The sequence below is a fragment of the Euprymna scolopes genome, chromosome 46 (assembly GCF_053919585.1).
Source record: "Euprymna scolopes isolate OS-2025 chromosome 46, ASM5391958v1, whole genome shotgun sequence".
NCBI classification, from domain to species: domain Eukaryota; kingdom Metazoa; phylum Mollusca; class Cephalopoda; order Sepiida; family Sepiolidae; genus Euprymna; species Euprymna scolopes.
Window position 1 is genome coordinate 887,089 of NC_136527.1, and position 18,053 is coordinate 905,141.

Consider the following 18,053-nt stretch of genomic DNA (forward strand, 5'->3'; position numbering starts at 1 on the left):
AGGTCAAACAGACAAAATAGAGGGGGGGATATATAGGCAGGGGGCAGCAGGTCAAACAAACAAACAAAACAGAGGGGAGATATAGGCAGGGGGCAGAAAGTCAAACAGACAAAATAGAGGGGAGATATGGGCAGGGGGAAGCTGGTCAAACAGACAAAACAGAGGGGAGATATGGGCAGGGGGCAGCTGGTCAAACAGACAAAATAAAGGGGAGATATATAGGCAGGGGGCAGCTGGTCAAACAGACAAAATAAAGGGGAGATATATAGGCAGGGGGCAGCTGGTCAAACAGACAAAACAGAGGGGGGGATATATAGGCAGGGGGCAGCAGGTCAAACAAACAAACAAAACAGAGGGGAGATATAGGCAGGGGGCAGCAGGTCAAACAGACAAACAAACAAAACAGAGGAGAGATATAGGCAGCAGGTCAAACAAACAAACAAACAAACAAACAAACAAACAAAACGGAGGCATGAGAAAAAAAAAAAAGTGATGGAACTGATTTGCTTTGTGACCACTTCATACCGGAAGTTACATCCTCTGCATCCAATATGAGTTGAAAGTAATTCTAAAACTGGAGTAGATGATGATGAAACTGGAGTAGATGATGATGAAACTCCGTGGATGCTTGAGAAAGGAGGTAAATTGCAAAAGAACGCTAATCCTAACGTGGCGGGAGATACTTGGAATGTAACAAGTAAAAGTTGTTCAACTCAAATGCCTATAAATCCGTCTATATAAAGAGTGGGGGAAATTATTAATAGTGGTTTCAGCTAGACGGCCACATCTTAGTTCTCCATTAATTGGTTGATAAATTCATCTCAGCAGCTGCTCCGAACCACAACCTGTCTCCAACTATAACTGTCATAAAACGCTAAATATAGTAAAAAAAAAAAAAAAAAGAAGGAATTCCCAACATTGTGCATCGCTAGATGTCTACTTCCTAGCACACTTTAGAAGAACAATCTATCTATATATCTATAAAAGTGAACGCGTGTGTATCTGTGAATCTGTTTTTTTGTTTTATTTTACTTCAGTCAAAGTTCTCAGAAATCACGGGGCCCACAACCTGGGGCTAACACTTGAACTCTATATGAGATACATAGATATTCGAATGTTCTATTTAAGTTCTTTATCTCTCAAACACTGAGTTAATAAAGAAATTGAGAACATAATTTTCTTCTCCCCAATTAACCATTTTCATACGTTATAGTATATTTTTCATTTTGGTCTCAAGGTCTTACTGGATTCCAGGACAAGAATTTATTTACAGGGTGGTCAAAAAGTCAGGTAACATGTTAAAGGTAGAAAAAACAATATGATCCATTATAATCTCTATTCGTTTAATATTATTTGTTTAAATATTTGAGTGTAATATATAAACTACCCCTCCTGATTTCTGGCTTTGGGGCTATGTAAAGGATAGCGTTTATGGCAAGAAGCCTGATACAATAGCGTCTTTAAAGTTATTTATTGAAGAGGAGATTGCGCGGATATCAGCTGACATGATTACACGTGTTACACAATCAGTGGTTAATCGCTTCCAGCGATTGATAGAGAGAAATGGACGTTTCGCTTTTTCGCCGATATTTTTGAAAGTCATCCTCTCCTTTCGATTGTCTAGCCTTAATTTAAAAAAAAATGTCACTTCCGGTTTGGTGGTGGTCCTAACAGCATAGACGGCAGCCCCCCCCCCCCCATTCTTTTCCTCCTTTGCGGTATGGGTTCGAGCCTGCCTTCCTACTACCACTTTTTTTTTTTTTTGGCTCAACATACACATCCAAACACCCGGGCAAGGCCAGGCTGAAATGCTAGTATATCTATAAAAGTGAAATTGTGTATGTATGTATGTATGTATGTATGTGTACATTTCTCTACCAAATTACTCTATCTATTTTCAGTCTACAGACTCGAGATTTGGCATAAGGGGTATTGAGATTTGGGAAAATCTTTTTAATCAGTTTTCAGACAGAAATTTGGCTGTCAAGGCGTCAAAGTTCAACGATTTGACCTTTGAAAACTCTACCAAACTCCTCTGCCAATTTTTGGTCTAAACACTTGAAATTTTAGATGTAGGTTCCTTGGACATGGATCAAACTTTTTAACTTGATTTGAGCCCAAAACAATAAATGTTAAGGGGTCAAAATTGGAGTCAAAGTTAAAGAAATTTGACCTCTCAGCTCATTTTTGGTCTAAATATTTGAAATTTTACATAAAGTGTATTCAAACATAGGGCAAGCTTTTTAATCGGTTTTTGGCCGAAAATTTGGCTGCCAAGAGGTCAAAGATCAAAAGGTTTGACCTTTGCAGGCTCTAGCAAAGTATTCAGCCAATTTTGGGTCTGAACATGTGGAATTTTACATAAAAGGTATTCAGAAATACAGCAAGCTTTTTAATCAGATTTTGGGTGAAAATTTGGCTGCCAAGAAGTCAAAGTGTAAAGAGTTGATCTTTGCAGACCCTACCAAACTCCTCTACCAATTTTAGGTTTTAATACTTGAAATTTTAGATGTAGGTTATCTGGACATGAGTAAAAATTTTTTAATATATACATATATATATATATATATATATATATATAAAATAAAAAGGAACAAACCGTATTATGCGTTCAACGTTTTGTCTTTATTTTGAGACTTCCTCTGGATGAATTAGATTAAGAAACAAAAAATACCAGTACATAATATTTGAGAATGTTTCACGTGCACAGTGTGACGCAGTTCTATTTCAGAGAAACGGAAAAAGACGTTGGAAATTCAAAAAGGAGGGCTGGCGCTGTTAAAGAGAAGGAAATTTTAGTGACGTCATATAGTCGTTAATGTAATTTTAAAACTATGAAACGCAGTTAATATTCTTATTGGAAAAAAGATATATCTGTTGAAATTCAAATATAGGTTTGTAACAGAAATGAAATGAGTGTTTTTTATGTAATTTATTGATTGAGATTATGTGTTAATTATTACAGGGCGTGTTTGAATGGTGTGAGAAAGTTAACCTGTGTCTACAGTTAAATAATGTTCTTTTAATAAAAGTTTACTTATTAATGGCGCTATGTTATAGAAATAAAATTTCCTTCTCTTTAACAGCGCCAGCCCCCCCCCTCCTTTTTGAATTTCCAACGTCCTTTTCCGTTTCTCTGAAATAGAACTGCGTCACACTGTGCACGTGAAACATTTTCAAATATTATGTACTGGTATTTTTTGTTTCTTAATCTCATTCATCCAGAGGAAGTCTCGAAATAAAGACGAAACGTTGATGAACACATAATACGGTTTGTTCCTTTTTATTTTCTCTATTTTGTCGGAATACTATTTCCATTATTTTCATCATATATATATAGTGTTCATATGTGCATCATATATATATATATATATATATATATATATACATACATACATACATATGATGGAAATAGTATTCCATCAAAATAGAGAAAATAAAAAGGAACAAACCGTATTATGTGTTCATCAACGTTTCATCTTTATTTCGAGATTTCCTCGTGATGCACATATGAACACTGCATAGGGCCCGAGCAAAGCCAGGCTGAACTGCTAGTATGCAATAAAATCGTTTTAAACTTGGAAAAAAATACATTATGGAACGCTTCAGACTACTTTTGGACCATTTTGCATGAATCAAGCATCAGTTTTTCAGTGGAATAAAAGATTCGAGGAAGGCAGAGAGTTTGTGAGGGATGAGAAAAGTAAGGAAGTCAGAATACCAGAGTTGATGGGCCAAATAAAGAATTTCATGGATACGGACCGTCATGTTTCTATAGAGACAATGAATGCACAATTTGATGTCAGTGTGGGAACTGTACACACAATTATTCACAAGGAACTGAAGATGCGGATGTTTTGCACAAAGTTTGTCCCATCGACGAAATGTAGCATCCCTCTGCCTGTCCTACAAGTACTTTAACGGTGAATGTGCCTAAGAACTGCAAGCACTTGTACCCCCTCGACGTAAATACCCCGACAAACAGTAAAATCCCACCCCTTCACAGTTGAGCTCCCTAGATGTAAGAGAACTCAAGTAGTTTCTTCTCCAAAACTGCTAGAATTTCCTTTTCAGATTCCTGCTTCCCCAACTGTACTGACATGCAGAAGTTCAAGTGTAACGTGAACCGACATCTTTATAACTTAAAATATTGCAGCATTAAGAATTTTTAAAAAAATTCAATTTAACATTATATAATCAATTCTTAATGCTGCAATATTTTAAGTTATAAATTTATTATATTTTTACTAGAATATCTTGTCCTTTTTTCCAGTTTTAACAACTAGTCCTTTACTTTTCCATGTTTCAGCTTAACCATATTACTTTTCATGCTCACATTTTTCTATTGTGTATGTGGATATATGTGTATATATATATATATATATATATATAATTCTTAAAGGTTTTAAGATTCCTGTTCAGAACTGGGTTGGTTGGTTGGTTGGTTTTGTTTTACGGCATATCAACCCTTTTCAGGTTATTTAATGCCGAATCTGGTGATTTTGAAGAACGATTTTTTTAATATAGTATATTTGTTTTTTAAGTCGTATTCTATTTAACCCATAGTTGGGACCCTAACAGGTGCTACCACTCCGGGTCAGAGTGGACCTGGGAGCAATGGCAATTAAAGGGTGGCTCCACACTCCCTAAGGCCTGCAAGCTGGGGCCCTCACCATTGGATATAGTTTAAGGTCATATCCAGGACCATGTTCAGAACTGGGGGACCCTGGCAGAACACCGGCCTGAATAGGGGAGGCTAGTTGGAGGGGGTTCTAAAGTTTTTGCAACGGAAAAAATTATTCATGCTGCACTCAAGAGAAGCCTTCGGAAGGGGAACGTGTCGGTTTCACCCATTGAATTGACGAGCTGGAAATGTGAGGCTTATAATCGTGTGCTCCTCTCAAAAGGAGCTTACATTAAACATAAAAAAATCATGCCACGAGCAAAGTGAGCAAAAAAAAAAAAAACGGAATCAGAAGTGAAACAAATTTAAACAAACAACTTTGTCTACCATATGTGTGGCAGACTGCGCAAGTCTAATGGTGGCCTGAAAAGTCATCTTCGGGCTCACGGACGGGGTTGAGGTGTTGCTGAGGATTGACCTGATAACTATGACGAGGTTGGTGGGGAGCACTGGGATGGCTAACGTCTGTAAAGACGATGCAATTGATATATATATATATATATATATATATATATATATATATATAGATAAATAATTCTGTGTACTTTTAGTAAGGCATAACAAAAATTAAAACTTACCGTTTTCAGGATAATATCTGGCAAATCCGGAAGGTTAATAGGTCTGGATCTGGCAGCGGAGGAATCGCGCAGACCCAGTAAAGTTTCCCTATCATACTGCTTGACATTCAAAGAATCTGAAAATAAAATAAAATAAATAAAATAAATAAATAAAATATATATATAAGTGAATTTAGTTTACAAACAAATGGCTACACATAAGCATACATGTTTCAGCGAAAACCCAGTAAGGGAATCGCTTCGTCAGGCCAAGGACAACTCTGTGTAGCCATTTGTTTGGAAACTAAATTCACTTATTTTGGCTCTGTCTAAACATTGAGCACTCTTTTGGGTGACACACTTATATATTTTGTTTTAAACAAACAAATAATTACTACCAATACAATATATATATATATATCATCAGTCCTCTTTGTTTGGAATTGAAACCGATGGTACTGATGTCGTTCTGATCTTCTGTAATACAGACACACTCAACCATACAAAAAAAAAAAAAAAAAAAAAAAAAAAACTTAAGTCTCAAATCCTTCATTGAAAAATTGCTTTTCAAAGGATTAAAAAAAAAAAAATAATAAAAAGAGTTGTCCTTTTTTTTTTTTTTTTTTTTTTTTTTTTTTTATTACATTTTCACCCCAAACAAGGCACATTGCCACTTTAATGTAGGGGGCTACTATCAGGGGAAATATCTACTGGGGTACTATGTAGGGATTAGGGCAGCGAGATGTTGGTTCACGTTGCACTTGAACTTATGCATGTCAGTACAGTTGGGGAAGCAGTGACCTGGGATGGAATTCCAAAGTGTAGCAGTTCTGGGGAAGAAACTACTGGAGTAGAAAGATCTTTTACATCTAGGGATCTCTACAGTGTGGGGGTGGGATTTTGTAGCTTGTCGGGTCTGTCGAGGGTGTTCACGGCGTGGGGGCACAAGTGCTTGCAGTTCTTCAGAGCATTCACCATTATAATACTTGTAGAACAGGCAGAGGGATGCAACGTTTCGACGATGGGACAGAGGCTGAAGTTTAGATGCCAGTTTAGGGCCTATCAGATTAGCGACTCTCTTTTGAACCCTGTCAAGGAGCGAGAGACTAGTAGCCGATGCACCGGCCCAAATATGACAGCAATACTCCATACATGGGCGAATAGTGGCCTTATAGAGGTACAGGATACTTTCGGGTGTTAGAAGTTTTCTAGCACGGTAGAGAGAGCCCACCTTCCTCGCACCACCTGATCTGCTGTTTTAACAGAACCACTAAACTAAAGCAAATAATGATCAGTTAATTAGTTTTACAGTGAATCCAATGCATAGTAAAATATATATAAACACTTGGTTGGTGGTTTGATTGTTTTGTTTTACGGCATATCAACCCTTTTCAGGTTATTTAATGCCGAATCCAGTTATTTTGAAAATAGTACTTATATTGCATCCAGTTATTTTTTTTAGAAGGTTTTTATTCTTCAAACATTTTTGTATCTTCAATCGCTAGTTTGTAATGTTTGGTTGTTTTATAGTAGATTTTATTTTTCTTCCCTCCCCTGCAGAACATGAGTTTTGCAATGAGAGAGAGAAAAAGGGTTACAGTATTAATGTTTTGTACATTTTAAGTGAGGTAACCTGTCAGAAAGTGGGGGAAAGAGAAAGAGAAGGAAAAGGGGAAAAGGTGGGTTGTTTCTGTTATTGCAGAACATAAGTTTTACAAAAGGAAGTCGAAAAACAAAAAGCATAAATGTGCATTTCGTCTCAGGATTGGTTGGTTGTTTTACGGCATATCAACCCTTTTCGGGTTATTTAATGCCGAATCCAAAGATTTTGAAGAAAAATTTTTTAATAGAATCTATTTGTTGTTTCCACGTCAGTTTCTATTTAACCCATAGTTGGAACCCTAACAGGTACTACCACTCCGAGTCAGAGTGGACCTGGGAGCAATGGTAATTAAAGGGTGGTTCCACACTCCCCAAAGCCCACAAGCTGGGGCCTCACCACTGGATATAGTTTAAGGTCATATCCAGGACCCCTATTGAGGGACTTTTACCCTCTGCAGGGGGGGGGCAGTCGGTGTATTCTAATGCCCCACCGACAGGGCCTTCGTCTCGGGAAGCCAATATCTTCAGACAGCCTGATCTGGTAACACGAGATAAACACTTGGCCAACTTTATTTGAATCAGAAGAAAACTAATCTTCCTCATGTAATTAAACAAGATCATTGTAAAACCATCTGGCAATGTGTTCAAAAAATAAACGAGACAAAATGACGTGATTGGATACATATCTACAAATGGCGCGGTGCAGTCGTGGGTTCGGTGGGAGCTACTTCATCATTTTCACTCCAACCTTTTTGGAAAGGTATTAACCCATAACCGCATACCCCTTTTCTTCTATGGATCCAACTGTATTTATGCCAGCTGGTTGAGCCAACTTCCTCTGAGTCTAAGGATGGAGTATTACTGTCACATCGGGACAGGAGCTGCTAGGAAGAACTGAACTTGCCTTGAACGAGATCAGAATAGACTTCGTAGTCTAGTGGGGGATGTCCTTTTCTCTTCCCTGCAACCTCTTTCTCACAGAAGAGACGTTGCGAGCATGTCTCCGTTTTATTGTTATTCTCATGGCAAGTGCTCGTCTGAGCTCCAATTTAACTTTCATGAAAAACACTTGTCTAGCTGAAACCACTATCAATAATTTTCCCCACTCTTTATCTGTGCCTAAACCTAAACATAGCTTCCATGAACAAAACTTCTTTCTTAGAACTGCACACCTGTGAAACTCGTTTTGTTTTCTTGCTTTACAATATGGTTGTCTTCAAGTCCAATGTAAACAAGTTTTTGATGAGCCATTCCCTTAAGTAACCCAATTGACCAAATTTTAACTGATTTCTACGACAGGTTCCCTTTGACCACTGTACACTAACTAACCTTATCTTATAGGAACATCAAGTTCACAAGTGGTCCCTAGTCACAGGTATATCCCGCCAGCAGAAATGATAATTTTTTGCAGTTCTTGATGGTGGTTATCAATGGCCCCCTACATACAGTGCCTGGTATTGAAATATAAAAATCATTTAACATTTATTTATTTCACCAAATCTATATAAACTCATGATTTTTAGAATATGACATCATAGTTCTGTGACAAGTATTTTTTAATAAATGTAATTCTAAATATACAACAAATTTTTTGTTGATACTTGAAAGTATAAACATTCTGATTCGTTAAAAAAAAGAAAAGTATATTGTTCTATTGAACTGTTATTTTGTTTTATTTAAAAACAAAAAGTGTATTGTTCTATTGAACTGTTATTGTTTCGTTTTATTAAAAAAAGAATATTTTTCTATTGAACTGTTATTGTTTCGTTTTATTAAAAAAAAAAGAATATTGTTCTATTGAACTGTTATTGTTTCAATTTATTAAAAAAAAAGTATATTGTTCTATTGAACTGTTATTGTTTCGTTTTATTAAAAAAAAAGTATATTGTTCTATTGAACTGTTATTGTTTCGTTTTATTAAAAAAAAAAAGAATATTGTTCTATTGAACTGTTATTGTTTCGTTTTATTAAAAAAAAAAGTATATTGTTCTATTGAACTGTTATTGTTTCGTTTTATTAAAAAAAAAGTATATTGTTCTATTGAACTGTTATTGTTTCGTTTTATTAAAAAAAAAAAGTATATTGTTCTATTGAACTGTTATTGTTTCGTTTTATTAAAAAAAAAGTATATTGTTCTATTTAACTGTTATTGTTTCAATTTATTAAAAAAAAAAGAGAATATTGTTCTATTGAACTGTTATTGTTTCGTTTTATTAAAAAAAAAAGTATATTGTTCTATTGAACTGTTATTGTTTCGTTTTATTAAAAAAAAAGTATATTGTTCTATTGAACTGTTATTGTTTCGTTTTATTGAAAAAAAAAGTATATTGTTCTATTGAACTGTTATTGTTTCGTTTTATTAAAAAAAAAGTATATTGTTCTATTGAACTGTTATTGTTTCGCTTTATTAAAAAAAAAAAAAGTATATTGTTCTATTGAACTGTTATTGTTTCGTTTTATTAAAAAAAAAGTATATTGTTCTATTGAACTGTTATTGTTTCAATTTATTAAAAAAAAAGAATATTGTTCTATTGAACTGTTATTGTTTCGTTTTATTAAAAAAAAAGTATATTGTTCTATTGAACTGTTATTGTTTCGTTTTATTAAAAAAAAAGAATATTGTTCTATTGAACTGTTATTGTTTCGTTTTATTAAAAAAAAAAGTATATTGTTCTATTGAACTGTTATTGTTTCGTTTTATTAAAAAAAAAAAGAAGAATATTGTTCTATTGAACTGTTATTGTTTCGTTTTATTAAAAAAAAAAGTATATTGTTCTATTGAACTGTTATTGTTTCAATTTATTAAAAAAAAAAATATTGTTCTATTGAACTGTTATTGTTTCAATTTATTAAAAAAAAAAAGTATATTGTTCTATTGAACTGTTATTGTTTCAATTTATTAAAAAAAAAAGTATATTGTTCTATTGAACTGTTATTGTTTCAATTTATTAAAAAAAAAAGTATATTGTTCTATTGAACTGTTATTGTTTAAATTTATTAAAAAAAAAGTATATTGTTCTATTGAACTGTTATTGTTTCAATTTATTTTTTAAAAAAAGTATATTGTTCTATTGAACTGTTATTGTTTCAATTTATTAAAAAAAAAATATTGTTCTATTGAACTGTTATTGTTTCAATTTATTAAAAAAAAAGAATATTGTTCTATTGAACTGTTATTGTTTCAATTTATTAAAAAAAAAAGTATATTGTTCTATTGAACTGTTATTGTTTCAATTTATTAAAAAAAAAAGTATATTGTTCTATTGAACTGTTATTTTTTCAATTTATTAAAAAAAAAAATATTGTTCTATTGAACTGTTATTGTTTCAATTTATTAAAAAAAAAAGTATATTGTTCTATTGAACTGTTATTGTTTCAATTTATTAAAAAAAAAAGTATATTGTTCTATTGAACTGTTATTGTTTCAATTTATTAAAAAAAAAGTATATTGTTCTATTGAACTGTTATTGTTTCAATTTATTAAAAAAAAAAGTATATTGTTCTATTGAACTGTTATTGTTTCGTTTTATTAAAAAAAAAAGTATATTGTTCTATTGAACTGTTATTGTTTCAATTTATTAAAAAAAAAAGTATATTGTTCTATTGAACTGTTATTGTTTCGTTTTATTAAAAAAAAAAGTATATTGTTCTATTGAACTGTTATTGTTTCAATTTATTAAAAAAAAAAGTATATTGTTCTATTGAACTGTTATTGTTTCAATTTATTAAAAAAAAAAAAAAAAAAGTATATTGTTCTATTGAACTGTTATTGTTTCGTTTTATTAAAAAAAAAAAAAGTATATTGTTCTATTGAACTGTTATTGTTTCGTTTTATTAAAAAAAAAAAAGAATATTGTTCTATTGAACTGTTATTGTTTCGTTTTATTAAAAAAAAAAAGAATATTGTTCTATTGAACTGTTATTGTTTCGTTTTATAAAAAAAAAAAAAAAAGAATATTGTTCTATTGAACTGTTATTGTTTCGTTTTATTAAAAAAAAAAAAAGAATATTTTTCTATTTAACTGCTATTGTTTCGTTTTATTAAAAAAAAAGTATATTGTTCTATTGAACTGTTATTGTTTCGTTTTATTAAAAAAAAAAGTTGAAAAAGTATATCGTTCTATTAAACTTTTGTTTAAATAATTTAACTTTTATATATATATATATATATATATATAAAAGTTGAAAAGATATTTTTCACTCATTAGTTGAAAAGTAGTGAGCTTTGCAAGATTGTCAGTGAAAGAAATACAATCACCAAAAGATAAACGTTTCCTTTTCTAGTCATCACTTTGAAAAACTACTCCCAAATGAGACTGTTTCACTCACAATGTAGACCCCTCTCAATCAGGTCTCCCTCTTGCTGTTATTTCAAATCATCATATTAGCAAGGTTTAGTCTCCCTTCCATCAAGGCTAGAGGTTTTGGGGAAATATCAGATATTTTGTAATTCATATGCAAAACTAGGAAAACAAATGACTGCTTGAAACATTTTATAGCCGTAAAAATGTGCCAAAAGTAGGCACTAGATGACGAATGATCTCCTTAATGTGCGACCTTAAGGGCAAATGTCAGATAGCCTACTACATAATTCAGGTCATTAGCTTTCCAACGAGCCTTCACTTGTTAAATTCTGATGAATAATCGCTGAGATTTAAAACTTATCAAATTACAAAAAAAAAAAAATACTGATAGCCAAATTGAATATTAAAATGCGCATATCTTTGGTTCTATTGGACGAAACTACATGTAAATTTGCAGGTTTTTTGAAGATTATAATACTATTCTACAGTTAAAATTTTATGACAATAGGTAAAAAAGAACCTTAATTTTCAAATCAATAAAATATGCCCAAATCTGCGTACATTTGTATATATATATATATATATATAGTGTCTTGGCAGGCAGCTTCAGTTGTCTCCCTTATCGCTTTGCCAGGCCACTAATCTATATATCTATAAAAGTGACAATTTTTGGTCTAAACTCTTGAAATTTTAGATATAGGTTCATTGGACATGGATCTAACTTAACTTAATTTGAGCCCAAAACAATAAATTTTAAGGGGTCAATTTTTAAAAATTGACCACTTTTTTTTTTTGCTCAACATACATCTCCAAATACCCGGGTAACGCGGGGCACTCATGCTTATATATATATATATATATATATATATATATATATATATATATATACACATATATACACACACACACACACAAAATTTTAGTAGTTCAATAAATTTAAAATTTATGACGTAAAAAAAAAAAAAAAAAAAAATTATGTTTATTAATAAACTGATTCACCGGACTTATATTGTTTTTTTTTCTTTACACAGGCATCACCACATTATCAAGGCCAAGAGGCCACTCGAGGACAAGGGTTAAAGAGTGTACAGTAGAAATTGGACAATATAGTAATCAATTCGGTAAATTTGTTAACTTATATGGAACGGCTCATCAAGAACTTGTTTACATTAGACTTGAAGACAACCATATTGTAGTCAGCCGGAAAGCAGGAAAACGGAAGACAAGTCTACAGGTGTGCAGTTCTAAGAAAGAAGCTTTGTTCATGGAATCTACATTTAGGTTTAGGCACAGATAATGAATGGGAGGAATTATTGATAGTGTTTTCAGCTATATGAGTGTTTCTTGTGAAAGTTTGGCGAGGGGGGGACCATAGACTGAAGCTCAGTCTAACACTTTCCATGAAAATAACGATACAGCAGAGACAAACTCGCATCATCTCTTCTGTGAGATAGAGGTTGCAGGGAAGAGAAAAGGACATCTACGAGGCTACGAAGTCTATTTTGAACTCTATCAAAGCAGGACAAGTCCTTTCTAGCAGCTCCTGCCCAGATGTGGCAACAGTATTCCATCCTTGGACGTACCTGGCTCTTAAGAATTGCATCAGCAGTGAGATATCTACTGGATCTATAGAAAGATCCCATCATATTCCAGCGGCCTTGGCAACAGATTTGATGTACGTGTTCCATTTAAGATGAGGAGTAACGGTCAAGCCCAGAAGCTTGTCAAAACTTGACGCCTCCTGAAGACGAGAGCCATTCATTTCAATTGATGCCAGATGTGGATCAGAGTGTTGGTGATGTAAAGATATAATTTATTTACCAGACTCTCCCACAGAAGAGACGTTGCGAGCCTATACTTGTTTTATTGTTATTTCCATGGCAGGTGCTCGTCTGAACTCCAATCTCTGGTCCCCCTCTCGCCAATCTTTCACGAAAAACACCCGTCTAGCTGAATCCAATGTGAAAAATTTCCCTCACTCTTTATCTTTTATGCCTAAATCAAAACATGGATTCCATGAACAAAGCTTCTTTCTTAGAACTGCACGTCTGTGGAACTCTTTTCCGTCTGCCTGCTTCCCACTTGACTACAAATTGGATGTCTTCAATCCAATGTTAACAAATTCCTAACGAACCGCCCCCTTAAGTAGACACTTCAATGAATCTCCACACTAACGTACTGTACTTGCAATAACCCTTATCCCTGAGTGGCTTCCGGGCCTTGATAAGTGGTGACCACCGTGTAAAAAAAAAAAAAAGAAAAAAAAAGAAAAAAAAAGAAAAAAAAAGAAAAAAAAAAAGAAAAAAAAAAAAGAAAAAAAAAAGAAAAAAAAGAAAAAAAAAAAAAAGAAAAAAAAAGTTATATTTTAAATGTATTCTTTGTCTTACATAGAATAATAAAAATCTTTTATTTGAAATTTAACATTTTCACGCCATAAATTTCGAAATTCATTGAATGGCTAAAATTTTATTTATTTGCTCTATCTTGTATATTGAGCAATAATATTTTGTAAGACCTATAATACCGGATTTCCATACCAGTTGATTTGTTGGATAACTTTATTCTGAAGTGTGTGTGTGTGTATATATATAACTACTTCATTTACTCACATAAAATTAATATACGAAAGTATAAATTTATGCGTAAACTTCAAGTATTTACTTCAAAAGTGCTCAATACATAGGTAGAGCTAGTTAGTAATTTATCAAATAAATATATATATATATATATATATATATATATATAAATAAAATAAAAATTACAATTAAATTTACCAAAATGATCCAAGATGGTAAAACTAGAGTATATTATAAATATTAAAAAATTATTTATAAAGTAATCTCAACCATATGTAAAAGCTCGATAAAACGAAATAGGAGATAGAGCTTATAATAAGAGCAAATAGTTAAAACATATTAGTTAAAACCATATTTAAATATTGAAATGAGTTAAAAACATATTTAATTTGAAAAGGAAACACTAAATAAGTGGATAGTCCTTAATCCGTGGAGTTTCGAAAAAATACTTTCCTTCTCATCAGAGGGTAGGAATTAGCAAAATGCGAGATCGGATTTTGCTTGCAAAAGTATTTGATGAAACTGCAAGTAAGTCATAGATCTTACTTGATAACAAAAAGTGAAGGAGAGGGAATACGGTGAAGAAGAAAGCTATTTCACGTGAATAGATAGTCTGGTGAAAGGTAAATAATCCAATGAAGGTAAAATCAAAATATATATATATATATATATATATATATATATATATATATAATTTAAAGGAGATTAGAACAATAGTCTAAAGAGCTGAGTGTATTTTAATGTAACAGTGAAATTACTAGTTTAATTAAAATACAGGAAATAGAAAGTGCTCGTTGTAATTTAGATATATAATAAGCTCGATAGTTAAATGTCCTAGAGCTAATTCAATATTAAGTAAGGTCTCCTCATCAGCAAATTTTGGAGGGTTTTATCTTATTAAGATAAAAAGCTATAGCAAACATCTAAATGACTACTTTAACCACAGTTCCTGATTTCAAAAAAAGAAAAATTAAAAGATTCATCTGCCTTACTTTTAATGCTAGGTTTATTTATGGTGTCTTTTAAATTCAATAAAAACCCTCCAAAATTTGCTGATGAGGAGACCTTGCTTACCAAAAAACTATATATAATTATTCTACATAACTTGATGTATACAACAATAAAAAGCATTGTTTTCCGAAACGATCGTACAGATAATTGATTTTGTTGTTGTTCCTTCTTATGAAACGGATTTTTAATTTAATTAAAATTTGATTTTTAAATTTTAAATTATAAATCACATTACTTAATTATATATATATATATATATATATATATATATATATATATATATATATATATATATATATAGTCTTTGAAGTTTTTTTAACATTTGAAACTACACAAAAAATTACTTTTTATCATTCGTTAAAAAAAAAAAAAAAACACTTAGTCAGTAAGTCATTTAATCACCTGCAATCACTGCATCAACTCTCGAATTTACTATAATACCAATTTTTTTTATTTATTTTATTTTTCAAGGGATCATCAGTTGTTTACCATGAAACACTGTTTCGGGGATTTAATATATACACCCTAACCTCATAGAAATAGTTTGCGGTGACTATTAGTATAATTAAATTAAAGATCGCTCTTGTTCGATTTGATCTCGTGACTTGATTAAAGCGTTTTAAACAGACAAATTGACCACGTTAACGATTAGAGTGCGTTCAGACTCAGTGGAGGCTACCGGCAAAAAAAAAAAATCTGTGTATAAGAAATGCGGTTACCAGTGCAGATGTCGTGGTGTTTTATTAATTACTTTTTTTTTTGTTTTGTTATTTTTATTTGCTTTATCGTAATAATATTGAGGGAGGGTATGCAGCGATAATTAGTTAAACAGATGTTCGTGAATTGAAGCCCGAACGGAGGCGGGCATATTTGTGTCTTTCTTTTTAATGAAATCTGCACAAACAGAAACTGCCGTCTACATATACGAAGATTTCCCCCTCCTGTTTGTGGAAAGGGAGTGGAGAGAGCAACTTGGTATCTTGTGAGACTTGTAAGCATTCGGTACACAACAGCGGAATTACAGGTTGAGAAAAACGATAACCAGTTTGTGCACGAAAATTTAAAGATAGTAATTCTATTACATTTGCGTACAAGCAAAGCATGCCCCCCCCCGTGAGTGCACAGTGAACGAGACATAAAAAAAAAGACTAAGTTCAGCACTCCCCCCCCCCCTCCATTTAGCCTCAAAAGTCCCCAGGGGAAGTCAAATTCTGGTGAAAATGAACAACCAGTGCAATTTTAGACCTTAACATATGTAAATTTGAGTTCTGCACCATGCAAAAAAAAAGAAATGACCAAGTCCACCCCATTAGCACCGCTCCAAAAGTCCCCAAGGCCTTAACATATTTAAATTTGAGTTCAGCACCATGCAAAACTGCTAAATAAGACATACACAGAAAATTTTGAACAAATATGGTAAAATAGCCCCCCCCCCCCCAAAAAAAAAAAATGGAGTGTTTTTATTAGCCCTAAAAGAGCCCCTGGGGCACACTCAAAAGTTATCGCGAAGTATAGACAAACAAAATTATATAGAAATCAGTTAGTTACAACTTTTCAGGAAGTTTTATAAAAATCCAAGGCATCAACTTTTTTTTTAATAAGCACAAAAGTGTCAATTTTAGCTTTTTTTATTAGATTATAGAGTCGTGATTTCAAAAGTAAAAACAAAAAAAAAGTATCTGGGTGCCATCAGCTAGAATCGAAACCGAAAGCAAAACTGTAGCATTCAAAGCTGGTGATGTTACCACTGTACCAACGTGACACGCATATTAACGGATTAAAAATAAAATAATATGAACATACAAAATGTATAACGATTATTTTTAATTTTGACCCCCTAAAAACTATTTTAACCGGCTAAAGACCCATAAAAGAACGGTCCATAAAAAAAAAAAAATTGAATCATTTGAGGTTCCTAGTGCTACTCTGCGAGTTTTCGTTTAAGAAGAGATAGAGTTTGAAAATACGGAAATAGATAGACATAGTGAGTTTTATAAATTAGACTAGCGAGGGGTACCTGGCGTTGCCTGGGTGTTTGGAGGTGTGTGTGGAAGCTCCGGGGAGGGGGGGGTAAGCATGAGGATCGAACCCGAACCCTTGAGGCAAAGTTGTAAATTAAAGTGTGAAAAAAAAAAAAAACAACAAAAAAAAACAAAAAAAAAACGTGCGACGTTAACCATTGCCCCACCGCGAGATGCTAACGGAAACACGTTTGAATTTATTTAATTACTTGGATTTAGCAGGTGCCCGTTCTAATGAGTTAATGAGGTCAACTTTGACTGATGGATTTCATTTACTGCTGAACGCCCCCCCCCCCCCCAGATGTTATAGGAAAAAGACTAACCCACATGCGGCGAGCGACAAATGTTGAATATTTATCTTCCCGAAAGTCGAGCAAATTAAATAGACAGGCGAGCTTCGTTGTTAACTGAGATATTACGATTTATATGTAATATAAAAAGTTTTCAAAAGTTGTGAAGCGAGCGACCGCTTCTCTGAAAAAAGCCTAAGCGAACACACATACATACATTTTCGCTTTTATATTTATAGAAGATGAGTCGCATTTTCTGCTTGATGCAGACTGACCCCATGTGACTTATTTTTCACCATTCCTTCTAATCCAGGGCAAGTTGGTTGATTGACGCCAAACTGCTGAAAGATGTCCAATCAAAAACATTTTCTTTCCACCTTCTCATTGGCTTTCCTCTGCCTCTTGCCTTCTAACAGTGTCAAAGCATAACTTTGACAGATCAGTGGTTGATCGTTCCAAAAAGTTTAAGGTTTTTACTTTTGATTTCATCAAATAGAGGGGCTAGAGAAGTAATTTAACAGGTATTTTGTTTTTGTCGATCAGACGATGTCCCGTAATGAAACACATTACGGGATTTTGAAACACTATGCGATTGGCTAATTGTTTAGTCCATGTGATAAAATCAAGGCCATATAAAACTACTGGGAGGACATAAATTAAATTAAGTTTTACTTGAACAGTTATCGGCACCCTTTTTGATTTTTAGAATGGTGCTGTGTTTTTGGAAAGCCGCCCAACCCAACCAGATTCTGTGTTTCAATGTTGTCTCATAATCACTGGAGAAAGTTTATGGCCTAAATAAATGAATTATTTAACCAGCTTGATTATATTATAGATTAGGAGGAATAATTTGGACTAATCCGCAAGAAAATAAATAAATAATGCTAATGTCATCAAATTCCGTCTGTGTTTGTTTACAATATCATGTCAGCTGACATTTGACTTGTCGATGAATGCCTTGGAAAACTAACTTCCGATTGATGCTTAGTCTTAAAATATGCAAACGAA

General features: G+C 32.8%; 1 protein-coding gene across 1 annotated transcript in view; it reads right to left on the reverse strand.

Annotated features, from left to right (window-relative positions):
- Window positions 1-18,053, reverse strand: part of LOC145270883 (eukaryotic translation initiation factor 4 gamma 1-like) — a 138,552-nt gene that overhangs the window by 38,369 nt on the left and 82,130 nt on the right. Inside the window, exon 2 of the mRNA XM_080126437.1 lies at window positions 5,263-5,378. Coding sequence (XP_079982563.1) covers window positions 5,263-5,378 — 116 coding nt within the window. The remainder of the gene's footprint in view (window positions 1-5,262; window positions 5,379-18,053) is intronic.